The sequence below is a fragment of the Stegastes partitus genome, unplaced genomic scaffold (assembly GCF_000690725.1).
Source record: "Stegastes partitus isolate 25-593 unplaced genomic scaffold, Stegastes_partitus-1.0.2 Scaffold621, whole genome shotgun sequence".
Lineage (NCBI taxonomy): Eukaryota > Metazoa > Chordata > Actinopteri > Pomacentridae > Stegastes > Stegastes partitus.
In genome coordinates this window covers 246,102-263,207 of record NW_007578352.1, presented here as the reverse complement: position 1 = coordinate 263,207, position 17,106 = coordinate 246,102, and the positions used below count along the sequence as shown (strand labels likewise).

General features: G+C 41.3%; 2 protein-coding genes across 4 annotated transcripts in view; one reads left to right on the top strand and one right to left on the bottom strand.

Moving 5' to 3' along the window:
- Positions 1–12,688, top strand: part of hmbox1b (homeobox containing 1 b) — a 29,906-nt gene extending 17,218 nt beyond the window's left edge. For all 3 annotated transcript variants that reach the window (XM_008289561.1, XM_008289560.1, XM_008289559.1), the window contains exons 6-10: positions 130–212; positions 594–689; positions 3,014–3,108; positions 3,927–4,010; positions 7,498–12,688. In XM_008289561.1, the coding sequence (XP_008287783.1) occupies positions 130–212; positions 594–689; positions 3,014–3,108; positions 3,927–4,010; positions 7,498–7,641 (502 nt within the window). In that variant the 3' untranslated portion in view covers positions 7,642–12,688. The remainder of the gene's footprint in view (positions 1–129; positions 213–593; positions 690–3,013; positions 3,109–3,926; positions 4,011–7,497) is intronic.
- A 14-nt stretch (positions 12,689–12,702) lies between these two features.
- LOC103362996 (kinesin-like protein KIF13B) overlaps positions 12,703–17,106 on the bottom strand; it is a 53,846-nt gene continuing 49,442 nt past the window's right edge. Inside the window, exons 40-41 of the mRNA XM_008289563.1 lie at positions 14,949–16,323; positions 12,703–14,013 (exon numbers count right to left, since the gene is read on the bottom strand). Coding sequence (XP_008287785.1) covers positions 13,757–14,013; positions 14,949–16,323 — 1,632 coding nt within the window. The 3' untranslated portion in view covers positions 12,703–13,756. The remainder of the gene's footprint in view (positions 14,014–14,948; positions 16,324–17,106) is intronic.

The window sequence follows — 17,106 nt, the reverse complement described above, 5'->3', positions numbered from 1 at the left end:
CTGTCATACACTCTCAATATTGGCTCGGTTGTACCGCATACATATCAAACAGCAGTAACTCACGATTGTTGACATCGTCCTTGTGTAGTGAAATTAATTTAATCAGTGTGACTCTTCCGCTATTTATAGCTACTTCAACGACAACCAGTATCCAGACGAGGCCAAAAGGGAGGAGATAGCAAACGCCTGCAATGCTGTAATTCAGAAACCAGGTAACAGCACAAAAAAACCAACAAGGACACCGTGTTATAAGAATAACCCTGACATTGTAAGCATTTTAAGTCCTATGGATGACACGATTCATGTATGAAGCTTCTGTATTCTAATATAATCCGTGCAACTTTGTGAAGAGCTCTTCACGTATAAGTGTTATGAAGCTGAAACAATTACTTCATCAGCTGGAAATGTATGTGCAACAATTTTATTTAAAAAAAACAAGTCACAGCTTGTGGGAACAGACGGGTGGCAAAAAACAAGCACAGTAAAATAAAACGATTAGAGCAAACGGAGGGGGGGGAAAGGTCGTTGTCGTGACAGTCGGTAATTAATCGTCATCATGCGATTTTCTTTCTTTCTTTTTTTGTTATTTCCAGGGAAGAAGCTGTCGGATCTGGAGAGGGTCACCTCCCTGAAAGTTTACAACTGGTTCGCCAACCGTCGCAAAGAGATCAAGAGAAGGGCTAACATTGGTAATGTGGCTTTGGGGTGGGACCACTAAAGTCCATTGAGACTGTTAGTTTCAGAACTCTGCATGTTTAATTACATTCCATTGAGCTAACAGCGTTTTTTTCATATTTAATAACAACAATTAGAACAATTTTCTTGTGCTTTTCTTGATGGCTCACTATTATTTGCATCATTCTAGCGGTGTAATTAGGTTGATAATTGTTAGTCACCAAATATCTGTTATGACCTCTGGCTAACTATCCTCATAACTGCTGTGGAATTAAACAAACCACACACCTCGATGAAAATTAGATTTTTAAAATAGAACCTCCATTACTTAGAAGCCAAAGGGCTCATTAGAGAAGACGAAGAAGAGACTCGGTGTAATTTGGTCAAAAACTTTGTTAATGTGTGGTCATTTGCATCCTCGGTGACAGGCCTTTCCAACCTGCTTCACGCCTCGGTGCCCACGATATTCTGTCAGACTCAAGGATGAACCGATTAGAATTTGGTAATTAAAAGTCAAAGGTTACTGTAACCTCACAAAAGAGTTTATTTTTTTCAAGAATTCATATGCTAATTATGACAAAGTTTCCCACAAACGTCTATTATACATAAATAAAATGTTAAAGCGATGACATTTTAGTTCTAAAAGGTCTGAGTTTAACTTCCCTGTCACATCATGTTCTGCAAAAACTCTTTTTTTTGTTGCCATTATTCAATATCATAACTCAGGAACAGAATCTCTGTGAGCACATTTCACATCTGGTGGGGTTCTGCTCCACCGGTGTTGTTGCATTGAGTCACTGGTAATTACATAAGATATTTTGATAATCTGATTTTTTCATGTAATTAAGCTGGTGTTTAGGATTGTTTGATTAAATATCCATACTACTCAGAGGAACAAAAGTTGGATGTTTTAGCCGCTTATCCTCAACTTAAATATGGAAATCATTAATCCAGTAGTCGTGTGTTTCAACCATTTAATTACTTTTAGTTATTTCCAGCATTTATCTATTCTTTCAACTATTTAGCCATTGATTTGCACAATTTTCAACAATTTTTCTACTTCTTCCAGCTTGATATTAAGTCTGGATTTTATTTAGCTAACCTCGTTTATGCTTTAAACCCTTTCCGCTGTATATCCATTAGTTTTAGCAAAAATAGTTCAACCACTTGTCCACTACTTAAAGCTGTTTGTTGCAACCATTAATCACTACTTTTAGCTCTTTAGATGTCTGTTTCAGCTAACTTACTTTCCCTATTTTAACCATATATCTACTCCTTGTAGGTATTTACACCACTTAGCTGTGACTTTTAGATAAATATTTCATTTATTTATTACATTTAACTACCTTTTCCAGCCATTTATACACTCTTTTAGCTATTTCAACTGTTTATTTCAGCTATTTATCATTACTCTTAACTAAATATGTCAGCCATAACATGGACCCATCCAATCTTTCCGATGTTCATTTTAACTACATGTCCATTACTTTTAACAGTTTCAGCCATTTAGCTACTACTTTTAGGTAAACATGTTCGCAATTTACCCATTATTTTAGCTCCCCCCCACGTATTTTAACACTTGGCTACTTTCAGCTAAATGATTAAACTATTTATCCATTGATAAATATGTGCCAATAATCTATTTCTGCCAGGTTTCCATTACTTTTAACTATTTCCAGCATTTAACTATTATTATTTTAGCTTTTTCAACCATTTAGCTAAAACCTTAAGCTAAAGATTTCAACCATTTCCTTAGCATCTTTAGCTAACTCTTTCAGCCATTTATCCATTCTTCTAGCTGTTTCATCCAAAAAGTTTCATTAAAAATATTTTGCATATCCATGACTTGGAGCTAAATATGTGGAACATTAATCCATTGCTTAATATCAGCTGTCTGTTTTAACCATTCACCACCGCTTTTAAGTTTTAGCATTCATGCGTTCCATTAGCTTTCTTTGTTAGCCGTTTAGCTACAACTGTTAGCCAAATATTTTACTTTAGTTTTATCTGTTACTTGTAGCTTTTTTAATAGCTTATGTCGCACTACTTACCCAAAATGTTGACAAATCAATAAATATTCCTCTAGCTCTAGCTATTTCTACCATTTATTCATAATGTTAAGCTTTTTCCCAGGTAACGGTTCAGTTCACTTGCAAGCTAGTTTTTGTGTAGTTTTACACAGTGGTCAGGTGTTTTAGCTGATCCAATAGGTCAGTATACATTTTTAGATCGAAGTTTTCTGAGCTGCTCTGCAACCACAAACCTCTGGCTTGGATTCACTGTGCTGGAGAATGTATTGATTCATCGTAAATCTAATGATCCATCCTCTTCCTCCAAGAAGCCACAATCCTGGAGAGTCATGGGATAGATGTCCAGAGTCCAGGGGGACACTCCAACAGCGATGACATCGATGGCAACGACTTCTCAGAGCAGGTAGAGAGCGATTCAGGATCCCTAAAGACACACAAATCAGATTAATGCGCCACGCCGTAATGTGAAGGAAGGAGAAAGCGGTCACTGCTTCTTACGTTACAGCTCCATGTTTTCTTTTTATGATATACTTTGCAAGATTTTAATTTCTCCCACAAGCATTTATATTTATTTCTTTGGATCAGCCTTTTACCCGTCTTTCATATCCATGTCCTCACCTTGGAGAAAGGCTCAGCAACTGTTAAATTCAACTCTGATCACACATTTTACATGTCGTCCATTTCAACCAAACAATGCGCCAGTTGCCTTTTGCTGCTTGTGTATTTTTTTCTGTCTGTATTTGTCGAAAGCTGTGTTAATAATTGAAATCGGCAGTGAGCCTCGTGGCCTCGCTGGCACATTACTGTCCACAAATTCGCATAGAAAGTGCGAGAATATTTGAACTGCTGTTTTCCTTCTGATTAATATACCCATCACTAAATATAGAAAGAACATAAAGTTCTGTGTTTTGCGAGGAATCGTACCTTAATTACCAAATTCTCCCTCTGTGCTTCTCTTGTTACCAATGGAAACAAAACTGAAGCAAGTAGAATTGCTTTGTATTATTAAGCCAACCTGCAGATGAAGAGTGTTTTTTTCTCTCTCTCTGGTTTAAGCTCTCTTGCTGTGCTCTTAATTGCACAGCATGCAAACGGGGAGTGATGAACACGTTTTTTTAAGCGCTGCTGTCAAACTGTAAAAGTAATTGTGCAGATTTTGAAGTATTTATCGAGCTACACGTGAGCTGACTGAGTAATCCTGTCCTTTTGAAACGCCTCCAGGCTTGTGACCTCCCCTATTTTGACAAGAGACCTCTCAGCCGACCATTTGGCCTTTATCGACTGGAGCCCACCTCACCGACACAGGTAACCCCCACACACAGACGAGCAGAAACGCGACACTGATTCTGTATGATCTGTGGATTAGATTGTGACCCTTGGAAGCCCAGCATTGGTTCATCAATTATGCTGCTGTATGTTTCCGCAAGAAGCTCCGCTCTGCTTTAGAATCCAAAAAGGAGACTCACAGTTAAATCAGATGGAGGTTAAAAGAGGCCGTTCCTCCTCCACCTCAATAATGCTCTGATTGCATTTCTTTAAATAGCTGTATACAGTAATCAAACGGCACGTCGCTCAAAACTTGATTAGACGCTCGGTGTCACTGCTCGCTGATTTTCTGGCTCCTGTCACCTCAATGTGGTCGAAAATCGTTTCTTTCTACAAACTTAAAACCCATGAAGAATTTACTGCAGGAGATCTAATGGAGGTTATTTACCGCTTTGAGCTGCGACGCCATCGTGTTGAACCTAAAATAGCTCGTTTTATCATACAGAGTTTTAGGCCACGATGATTGATTGTGAAACAGAGTTTCAACAGGATGTCTCCTTTGAGCTGTTGGGCTGCAGGAGTCTGTTAATCAGCTGACACTCTCAAACATGCATCTTGTCATGTAATTGTGAATAAAGCCCGTGGTCATCTAGTTTCAATCTGACAAGGTTAGACCTCGCAGCGTTTCTGTAACATTTTCAACACGGCACAAATCTCAATTAAAGCCGGGGTAGGCAGAAACCTGGAGCCTTTCTTTCTGTCCTAAGCTCCTACCAACAGACGAGCACGGACTCATGCATGTGCTTCATACACATGTGCAACAAAAGCTTTATTGTAAACATGAATATACATACGGAAGTGACTTATCCACAGCTGCAGCTATAAGGAACATTTAACTTACAGTGTAGGCAGTTGTTGCCAGTTTTCCACCATCCAGGCCCATCTGCATGTGTAGAGAAGCCAACAGGAACTCCCTGATCAGCAAAAGTCTAGTGTTTTTCTCAGATTACTCAAATGAAGTGAGTTTTTGCGCAATGATGCAAAAGAATGCTGCATACCCCAGATTTAAATGTCAAAAAAAGGCCCCATAAATAAAGGCAAATCTAAGTTACTAAAGATAGATGTCGTTTTTTTCAGTCTTGTTGGCAAATAAAAAGAAATCGTCCCCTGAAAGAAGCAGCTTTCCATTCTGACACTTTAATTATTCCTTAATGACATCACATACAGCCTGAGATTCTCACTTGTATAGTTTGTCGTCGTGCGTTTGTGCTGTTATGAAACACAATATAGGCCACAGAGTCCTTTGTTAAATAAATGATGAAGCTAATGAGAAACAGAATTGGTGGATTGACTGCACAGCGGCAGGATTGGCTCAGTAATCTCCATGTATGGAGTTATAAGGTATGGATGATCCCTGCAGTGTGATCATCTCAGTCTTTCCCACCAGAGTTCAGTCTGTCCTTCAGGTCTGACACCCACACATGTTGGATGTTAGTTCTTTCATGTTGGAGCCTGGATCATGTTTGCTTTCTCACATTTATGTTTTGTTTCTTCATGTGTATCATTGAGCCCTTACACAGAACTGGACGGCTGCTTCTCCCACTGCATAGTTTTAACTTTTTACAGGCGGTCGCAGCGTACAACCTTTCAGCCTGCCGTCCCTTGTCCATTTTATCATCGAGCTCGCATGAAAGATCCCTCCTGAAGGCATGGAGAACAGCAGACTCCAGCAGCAGGACCTGTAGCCAGCGTGCACAGTCCAAACAAAGCAGAGAAACACTTGTTTAAACATTGCTCTGTAGCGGAACTCCTACTCTAAAGCCGTGTCTACACAGAAGGTGTGAGCATATGGCCTTTGTGTAAAACACAAACTGTTGTGCCGTCAGTGTCGACAGTTGGTTTGATTAAAATAGGAGCGTTTCTGCTCCGTCAGACGGCCGCGAGATGGATGACTGAAGAGCCTCCTGTGCAGACTTGCAGTAAAACTCCACGGGGGCCTTTAACCCTCTGAGCCCTGGGCAGTTTCTTATTTATTCTCAACACGTTTTTACTCACCGTGGGCTAGTTTTTTATGCTGATATTAACTCCTGCACTTCTATGTAAAAATCACAGGAAGGAGAGCGAAATCAAACGTGGTTTTTGTGCAGCATAACAAATGTAAACTAATAATTGATCAGATTTATAAAGCGCTTTTCTAGACACTCAAAGACGCTTTACACTGTTAGTTATTCATTCACACGCATTCATTCTGGTGGTGGTAGATTGTAGCCACAGCTGCCCTGGGGCAGACTGACAGGGGTGTGGCTGCCATTCTGCCCTCTGACCACCACCTCAAACAATCCGTTCATACGCATTCACACCAGGCAAGGTGGGTGAAGTGTCAAGGACACAACGACCACGACACAGGTTACATCTAACCACCGATCATTGACCGACTCGCTCTACCACCTGAGCCACTAAAGTTGAATTTCTTTGTTTAATTATTTTACAAAAATTGAAAAAGCCTGCCATTGACATGTACAACAGTTTTCAAGTGCCCACAGGTGTTACTATTACTGGGGGAGATGGTGGCTCTGTGGATAGACATCTTACTGCTCACATTCGATTTGTGTCCAGACTTGTCTGAATAGTTCAAAGACTTAAAAAGTAGAACATTTGAAGATTTTTTTTTCTGTTTTTATAATTTCTGGCTCAGATAAAGGAGCTACTTTAAATACAATTTCAAAATAATAATTTATTTTTAAAAACGTAGCGTGCCTTTAAAACTCATTCGCGTCACAGAGGCTTAAAATGCGACTACTTACGTTCTGAATTTGTTTCATTACTTCTCTCCTACCTGCTTTGCGTGTACACAGCCTGCAGTTCAACCAACAAGTCCCTGAATTTTTATCAGCAGTGTCATTAATGGCTTTCTGGTTGCACCAAGGAGCTCAGAATTATTTTTTTTTTTACAGAATCTGGTTTGAGGAAAATGTTTCTTTTGACAGATATTTAAATAAAACATGTAGGTTTAAGTCATTTTTAAAAGTATCACAATTTCAAGCCTGGATTTGGTTATTTTTCCTGATCAAACGGCACCAGACGGATGAAAACCTGACACGTCTTTCAGTTTTTTTAATTTATGCTTTAGCTAAATGGTGTAATTTTGTGTTCACGGGAGTGAAGAGTGACTAAAGCCCCGGACATTTCACATTCTGCACCTTGATGCTGTGATAAACGAAGACTTTGAGACAACAGAGCATCATCCTTGTAACACTGAAACTACAGCGTGCAATGAAGTCTTTGGTCTTTTGTTCAGGCAGTCCAGTTTAACTTATTAAGGATAGACGTTTTGTTTTTTTTCTAGTTTTGTGAACAGAGGAGCTGCCAACCAAAGATCCTCCCAAAACTAATCCAACCAGCGCTCCCGTCTGATATTTAACATTTTCAAACACAGGAGTCTTGAAGCTCCATATAAAAGTCACAGACCAAATCCCGATGAGGTGAAGTCCTTCTAAACCTTCTTGTTTTTTCCCGTTGGCTCCAGGACGACAGCGCAGCACACAGCGAGCACCAGGACCCCATCTCTCTGGCCGTGGAGATGGCCGCCGTCAACCACACCATCCTGGCCCTGTCCAGAACCGGAGGGGTCCCCAACGACATCAAGACCGAGTCCCTGGAGGACGAATGAACTGCACAGGACCTGGAACGACCGGGGAGGGGGACGGGGGGAAGGAAGAGAGAGAACCGGAGTCGCGATGGGAAAAAAGGGAAGGAGGAGTTAGAAAGATGGTGGGCGGGGAGGCTATAAAAAAAACAACAAAAAAAAGAGACCAAAATGATGCTACTTAGTAAATCTGTCCCTCAGCCAGCCCCCTGCCAACGTCTCTCTCTCTCTCTACCTCCCCCCTCCTCCTCCTCCTCTCCCCTCCTCCCTCGTGGTCCATGTAAACAGTAATTACCCTCCTCCCCCCACCCTTCCACCACCCAACTCAATGTATTGACACAGCTGGAGGAAATGGGTCACTATAGGACCTCCTCTGTGGAAAGAAGAAAAAAAACGGGGGGCGACCCAGGCCTCTAACCTCCCCCAAATGGGTGTCTGGGACTCTCTCTCTGTCTTTCTCTCTCTCTCCTCTCACAGGATACCTCTTCTCTCCCCCTCTGCCTCCCCCCCTTACCTCCCCTCTTCCAGCCTGGTTGTCTGAGCCGATTCCTCAGTCTATCTCACCTCAACGTCAACCTCAGAAAAATAACGTGTACTGTATATATGATATATATATATGGTTCTTATGGTTCTCAGTCACACTCACCTCATGGTGCGCTACCTACCTACCTACCTACCTACCTACCTACTTACTTATCTTACCCCTCGAACTCACCTCCTCATCGTGCAATTCATCGGAAGAGCAGCCTCCAGCCGTCGTCTCGGGGAATAAAGCTTCCTCCCTCTCTGGCTTCGAGGCAGTCAGCAGGAATAATATCGGCAGACAAGAACTGTCCAGTCACTGTCTTTTACCCTCTATATTTATCATTCCTCCGTGGAATGGCTTTTTAGTTGTTGTTTCCCGACAGTAGAGCTGCTATTTTGGATTTAAAAAAACAACAAAATTTCTGCTGAAAACGAGAAGTCGCCTTAAATTCCAGACTTCAGCCAAAGCCGACGAGGATCTGAAAAATTAGTCGGTGCACAAAGAAACACTTTCAGCACACGTTAATAAGAAAATTCGGCTTCTATCCAACAGCAGCAGCACTGGTTTGAGTTCATCCACTCGCTCTTCCTCTTTGTCTTTCGGCCCAGTTTGTGACTGGATTAACAGTCGTTCTGCCTTTTTTGTATTTAGCTCCCTGGTGACACTATTGTTAAGTACTCGAGGCTGTGAGGATCAGTTTAGGATCAATGTGATAATCAAACTTTTTAAGCTATCTAATAAGGGGAATTGTGCTTTTTATTTCTTTTGTTGTTTGTTTTTTTTGTTGTTTTTTTCTTTTTAAATGTCATCCATGCCAAAGGAAAAGACGGCGCTAAGCTAAGACTGATCTGAGAAAGGTGTTAATCCAAAGCGATTTCAAAACGTAACTCCTTTGGCATACGTAGGGTTTTTGAAGCCTCTCGAGCCGGCGTGGGCTCGACACTACAGCAGGCCTGTGTCGCTAAAGATAATAGGTATTAGCAGCCAGATATGTTACGATAAAATACCCCTAAGCTATTTACTACTTCTGTGACGCTGCCTCTTTATAATAGCCTAAGTAATGTGCTTTTTTAAAAAAAATAAATATCTAATTAGACTAAATCCACACTGGAAATGGTTAAGATTATCAGAAGAGCTTTTGAGGCGTTTTGTTTTTTTTAATCATCTATGTAGCCTCAAAGGTAAAACCACCACCTTGAAGGGAATCAAAGACACTTAAAGTGGTGATGCTAGAAATGACTTTTCACTGTTTGTTTTTTGTTTTTTTGCCCGGAGTGGAACTTTTCCAAAACCATCTCTGGCTGACAGTCACTCTGCTCTAAGCCCGCCACACTATGGTCAAGTATTCAAGTTTTTATTGTTGACGGGTGTCGAGAAATTTGGGTGAAGAAATCAAAATTATGGTGTGAAATTTTTTGGGAAGGTGGGTAGAGTTACATGAGAAGATGGACGCCTCTCTTATTGGAACAAAGGGACAGACTTACCACATCCAGAATTCTCCCACAAGTTTTAATTCAAAATTCTTGAATGCCAAAGATGGCGGTCGGACGACACACGTCGTTCTTGTTCCCCCCAAAAAGTCTCAATCTTTGGAACAGGTGAATGTGTCGTTACACCTTGTAGAAGTATCACTTGTGGGGGAAAAAAAGCACCTTTTAAACCATATTTTGGGACAAAGTCACCAAACTTCCTAATCATTTTTTAAAAAAAAATCCGATGTAACTGGTGATTCAGTTGGAATGTGTTGTTCTGGCTCTCTGCAGAGTTTGTAGCCCAGAATAGGATCGCTGCTGAGCGGGAAGACTCGCCTACAAGGACTTTAGCATAGCCATGAGAAACACGAACTTTTCTTAAAGTTTTAAAAAATCCCGTCTAGCAGCACCTCTAAAGCTCCTGAATAAACCCTCTGAACCCTGAGCAGTTGTTCCTGCTTCTGTCCCATTTTTCCTGTGGGCTCATTTTTCTGTGGAAACAGCACAAGACCAGAAGTACAGAGAAGTGACTGTATTGTGCCATATGACACAGCAGTCATACCATAAATCATAAACAGATGCACCCACAAATGTTACCAGGACTGGAAAAATGGTGACTACATACGAATGATATGTCACTGTTTGCATTGTTGGTGTGTTTCACTTCTCGTCTCCTCTCTGCTCTGTGTGAACACAACCTGCAGTTCAACCGAGAGTCACTGAATATTTTATATTACTGTATGTTGCAGCTAAGGAGCACAGAATTGTTTTCCAGAATCTGGTAAAAGCGATTCGTTACCACACCTTTTAAACCTGCCTGTGAGTTTCAGGGTTCAGAGGGTCAACATGTGACATTCAGTCTGAGTTTATAAGTCATGAAAGAAAGTCCACAGCGGCCTCCTCTGCCTTCGTTATACCTCAACAGATGATGGAAATGTGTCACTTTGGGAGCTTTTGAGGTGCTTTCTGCTCAGCTAAAATTAGCATTAGGTAGCTTACAGCGCACAACACGTGAAATAGTGTTTTAAGCTACTGTTTTGTATAAAACGTACAAAATCCAGTTGGATAACTAATGAGCTGTAGCATCACAAGGTGGACGATTTAGTTTTTATCTGTCTTCAGTTCAAACCAAACTAGCAGATCTTCTCACTTTAACATGAGAGCAGGTGTTGATCTTCTCATTGAATTCTTGCCTTTTCCCAAAAAGTCAGACTGCTCCTTGTAAAGGAACCCCTGCCTTAGCGATGGTTTTGGAGAACTGGGACAATATTCTACAAAGCAGGATTAAACCAAACCAGAAATCTCATGTAGTTCCTCACGTCTGAAACAGTCCGACCTGGACGGCGGTGACGTACCTGTTACAAACACTCAAAGTGTTTTTTCTTTTTTTGTTATTTTTTACGTCCACTTCTAAAGCTGTTAACTTCTGGTTCCTGCTTGTATAATCGCTCCCAGTCCGGGGCTCTAGTCTAGTTAAAGCTCTATTTAAATCTACTGCTTCAGTATGTACGAAGCTGCGATACAGCGACTCAGAACTGGGACCTGTGTTTCGAAAAGAAAGGGTTGAAAGCTAAAAAAAACAAAAAAACAATATGTATTTATACTCATTTTTTTATGGTAATGTACAAAAAAAAAAAAAAGAATGACATATGTTTTGAAATGAACCATGCTTTATTGTTAAATTGTTTTAATTTCTCCTGACTTATTTTTCTATTATCATTTTAACTTTTTTTTTTTCTTGTCATCCCTTATTTGACTGAACAACAGTCCCCCCCTCTTCCTATTTGTATCCGAGGTCGTAAGCTATTTTATGAAAGACGAACGATATGATGCACCTTATGAAAATTATCGCTGTTGACTAAGCTTGAAACCTTCTCCCTCTCCCCCCCCCGAGCCTTTCGTTGAAATGGCAAACGTCCAGTGTACAATAATGGGGCTGGTGTGGAAAAATAAAACATTTCAGTTCAGCTGCTTCACACTATATCACATTAAATCAAAGCCCCAGTGTCTCTAAAACGACGCCACACCAAACTCCTGAGACAAATCTAGCTTTTTGTTCCCTCCAATGCCGATCTTCATACACTATAGCTTAGAAGAATAGTAAACTACAGTTGCATTATTTACGACTAAATACTGATTCTATTATAAAAAGTTCCTTCTTCTCCGACTGCTATTAGAAACCAATGTGTTTTGGATGATGTGGGTTTGTGAAATGTGTGGGCTAACTCGCTGTTGACACCCAAAACTGCTCCTTTAAGGCTCTGAAGTATCTCTAAAGGAGCACATAGCAACTTTACAAAGCGTATGTACGATAAAAACACTATTTGAAGTTAACAGGCAAACTGTTTTTCTATTTTAGGGATTTTTCTCTATGGAGTTTGGTGTGATGTTCCCGTACACAGAATATTGTACGTTAGAAAGATCAGACACGCGTGTGTGTGGGGGGGAAATAAGACTACAAAGAGTGCATTTAGAGATTATTCTCTCACTATAAGACACTTTTAAATGAACTGCCTTCGACTTTGAGAGATGCCATGGCCCAATTAGCAAGTTTTAATCCATTTTATGTGAGCTTGACAGAAATGGTAACGGGGCGGAAGAAAAATAAGAAACCCTCAGGCGCTCCCAGACGGAAGATTCTGAGCTTCTTCCAGGAAGAGAAAAAAAAAACCTGGAAACCGACTGAAACAGGCTTTTCCCTCAACCCGATGTCGTGTCGGTGGTTACTTTTTTCGAAGGGGCGTCCCTCTCGTGGTGTGTCAGGGTCAACATGTCTACATGTCCTTCCGTGTTTCCCCCCTAAACTCCCAAGTGAAACACCATCCACCTCATCCCAATATAGCTCAGAAAAAGAGGACTGAATGCTGTTGTATCAATCTCGAATCTAGTTATGTTCAAAATTACTGTATTGCCCATTTCAGAATTTAGTGCCTTTTTTGGACAGTAGACTGTTCTGTAATTAAGATGTAGTATATATACATTTTTTTGTACAGTTTCTTTGTTCATTTTTTTAACTTGTGTTTATTTTAGTATGATATATATAATGTACAAGAGAATAAAGCTATATCAATGACACGATTTCTGACATTTTTTTCCAATCTGCACCAGATATGAAATTTATTGAACATCATCAATATAAAAACTTGTTGCTTTTCATTAACATCACCTGTCTTCATCTTTTAATAAATAAGCATCCAAGAGATCAAAAAATGGTCGACTTAAATGCATATGTATAAAACACCTTAAAAATCAGCGCTACATGCGTTACAACAAACAGAATCCCTCACGTATCCTTACAGACAAATCAACAGCAGAATTTGACCATTCACTAGTGAAAACAAGTCACGTCCAATCCACACTTGCTTGGTAAGAAAAGAGACAAAGCTGATTTAAAACTTTTGCAAGATTTCAGTAGAATTTACCATAAAAGAGTGCAAGTTTGTCCAACAGTAGAAAAACACATTCAAGAGCCATGACAGGCCTCTTTAACAGCTGGTGAGCAGTTTGCCACCTACCAATAACAGAGCTAGGTGGTGTATCACTAAGGCACATTGGCTGAGTAGTAGTCATAGCATTTAAAAAGGCACACGAATAAAACGACAGCATTCGATCAAACTTTACAAATAGAAACTGACATTAAAGTCGATGTGTGGCGTCTGTCAAACTGTAGAAATGTGAGCGTGTAAAGATGTTGTCTAACCTTTGGAGTTTCATCCAGTGAACTTCAGCTACTTTTTCCAATAATTGACTTGCTTATGCAAATACACTAAAACTGTGCTGATTTTGAGGCAGTGCTTTGATTGTGATTTAATGTCACCGGAATAAATACATTTAAAAAATGACATTAATTACAGAGAAATGGTTATTAGCATTTACAAACCTAAAAAACATTCACAGTTTCTGATGAAACATTCAATATTTCTCTGTAGTTTTAAATTGCTAAGTACACTAGGTAGGAATGGAAACAGCTAACAGGGGACCATGAAGTGACTCATCCAAACTTACAGAGCATCATGTAGTAAACCTGCCCAAATTAAAACTGCTGTGCCTCCACTGTCTCTACGAGCTCACCCGATAATCCCATCAACCAGCTGTTGGGCATGATGATGGTTGACCGGCAGTTAGCGCTTTAGCAGACCTCCTAATTGTTCCATGATTTGCGGTTCTCTCCTCTAGCGCGGCCGGTTGATGCTCCACCAGCCTCACCTTTGGCCAGAGCTGTAAGAGCTGCCAGGTTTGGGCTGGAACCGGACAGGTTGGCACTACGGCGCTTCTGCTGCTGCTGCTGGCGGCGGCGTTTGGCACCTCCGCGGGTCACTCTGTCTGGTCTCACCAGCACCCCGTAGCCAGGGTTACAGTGGAAGTAGTGCTTCCCTCCCACCGAGCCGTCGTTCTTTCCTGGAGGAGGACCAATAAAGGTTTGTTTGACATTTTTAACTGGCAACATGAGCCTGGGTGATGCATCAGATGTAAACTGCAATGAAAATACAATGAAAATGCAAAGTTTGGTTGTGTGGAGAAATCCCTGTCATGCTCCCTCACTGGCTCTTTATTAGGGATACCCTAAGATTAAGATTTAAGATCAGGATCAGACATTTTAAGTGATTGATGTTGGCACAAACCCACTTCTTTGTATACATCTGTTGTCATATGGAAACATGAAAACAGCCCTAACAGCTGGCGTACGATGTTCCACCAGGTTGTAGATTGATATCTTCGTTTACCCAAGTGTAATGTCATACCTGTTCACTGACCTGACATCAATACGCCTCATTTAAGTCTTTATCACGGTGCTCCTTTATCAGCACAGCTCCCACAGTGTTCTCCTGCTTGATGCCTTCTCTGGTCACGAAGGTATGAAACAGTAAGAGGCTCCACGTGGTGGTGCGACTCTGTGCTACAGCCAATTTACAATACTTGAGGTGTGTATCATCTAGGAGGCGGACTGGGTGTCGGGTTGCTTGGAGCGACCAGTGTGGTCCTAACCCACCAGGAGGAACCTGGTCCAGCAGCTTTACCCTACTCCTTCAGGTTTTTAAAAATATCCTTCCTTTATCTTCATTTGTTTTTATTTACGAGGGTAATTTATTAATTTGTGGTTTACATTGTTATGCCAGTGCTAAAAGGATTACCTGTGTACCTTGCTAATAGGCTCAAGTAGTTACATCTAAAGTAAACCTTTTACTAATGTTCTCTAGAAAGAACAACTCATTTGAAATAATCAATAATCATTTACATGGACTAAAATTAAACATTTTGTTATTTTCAGCTGTATCACCCAGCCTATGGCAAAAAGTAAAGGATTAGCGAAAGGAATCAAGTCTCTAACTCACCTGCTGGTACCTCCAGTTCTACTCCCACCCAGGTACCTTCTGCAAAATCTGTGGGTCCCACATATCGCACTGTGCCACTCTTATTGGATCCCACAGTCACAAACTCCCCTTCTTTCAACCAATCAGGAAGGATGGCAGAAGCAGCAGCGTCTCCTTCTTCCGAGTCAGAGATGATCTCCAGGCTTTCCATTGGCACAGAGAGGTTGAGGCCAGCCCCGAGGCTGCTGGCCCGGCCCACCTGTCCAAGCATACCCTCCTCCTCACCCAGGATCCGCTGAAAGGACTTGAGGTCTGAAGACTTCACTTTCTGGATCTTGAAGGGGTTTGCCGCTGAGGATTTGGAAGCCTGAGTGTCGACCGCAGGAGGTGCAGGACCTGCATCAGCTTTGGCAGAAGTATCAGAAGGTGCTTTCTGTTGGGCCTCATCTGTGGCCAAAGATGAGGGCAGGGTGGAGGCACTGTTAGGGTCAGAGACTTCAGAAGTTGCTTGTTCCTTTGATGAAGCTTGAGGAGCAGATTCTTCAGGTGGTTCTGGAGCAGCAGGTGAAGCTTCAGAAGCTGTCTGATCTTGTTTTGGCTGCAGTGGGACAACTGATTCCAACTGACTTTCGCCTTCTTGGGCTGCTTGTGTTTCACTGTGAAGTGACGGATCACATTCTGTCTCATTCATAGCAGCCACCTCAAGATTTTCAGGCGAAGGAAACTCTGGTTTAGAAAGGTGTGTTTGTGGTGATTCTGCATGTTTGGTTTCATTTTCTTGTTCATCCACTGTATCTTTAAGTGTCTCTAATTTGTCTAATTGTTCTGATCCAACTTGACCAGTTGTCGTGTCTTGTTCTTGTTTGATCTGACCTGGTAATTCTGTTTCTGCAACTGAGTCAGGCTCTTCTACCTCCCTCAGCTGGACAGCTGGAGACAGATTTGGTTCTTGTTGAGTCAGATGTGAATCTGGCACAGGATCGTTTGGTTCTGATGGAGGCTGGTAAGTCGTTTCTGCAGGCGCCTGCTCATTCAAACCCAACAATGACTCCTGAGGCTCCAGTTCAGCATGAAAAGATTCAAGACCAGTGTCGCACTGTGAGGTGACAAAAAGCGGTAAGTCTTTTTGTGCCACTTTACTTTCCTCTTCCTCTTCATCTGGCACTGCGTCAAAGCCATCTGCTCTGCTGCTGCATGATGGTGGAAGGTCCCAGCTCAGAGTGTAAACCTCTGAAAGAGTTGCCGTTGATATGCTGGTCGACATGTATCCACTGGACGCTTCGCTCACCGGACTGGGTGTGGAGTCTTCTGTCTCTGGGATGATCGGGGGTGGAAGGGGCACAGAACTGGAGATCTCAGTTTGGATGTCGGGAGGAATTACTTCCTCAGTAGGAATCTGAAGGAAGACCATGGCAACAGTGGTGTTAGTGACCCCCAAATGCAGAAAAAGGTTCATCCATCCATTATCTATACACTTAATCCTCACTAGGGTCGCGGGGGGCTGGAGCCTATCCCAGTTGACTCACAGCAACAACCAAGCACACTCACATTCACACCTACGGACAATTTAGAATCACCAATTAACCTCAACATGTTTTTTCTGCACTTTCTGCCTTGATTTCACTTTTTAGATCAGGAGACTACATCCATCTATTATGTGCAGTCTATGGTCATGGCAGATGTATTTGATAGGTTAGCTAGTTCCATGGACCTGGTATTGTGCATGCTGGTCGGGCTGTTGCTGTTTCTATCCACATCCAGTGGACACAAAACTGCAGTAGCCTTTATCTAGATGCTAATTGGTTACCCCTCTTGTTGCCATCTTTGTGCATTTACTCATTTGTGAGCTGTGTTTATCTGTTGAGTCTGATGCTGATGAGAGCAGTGAGAGTGAATGAAAACAGTAAAATGATGACGAAAAACAAAACAACTAAAAGATGCTAAAAATCCAAGCAGAGCCGAGTGTTTAGAGATAATTATTTGTGGGTTCATTAGTACGAATGACTTGTTTGACTCTACAGGCTCAGTAAAAATAACATAATGCCACACATAACTGTGTCTCTAATTAAAGTGAGTTACTGGCTGGTCTGTTTAGAGATGCTGTTTTTCTTAGTTATTGCATAAGTATAACAAAAAGCCATAACCTTCATTGCTTTCAGACTACAATTTAAAATCCTCC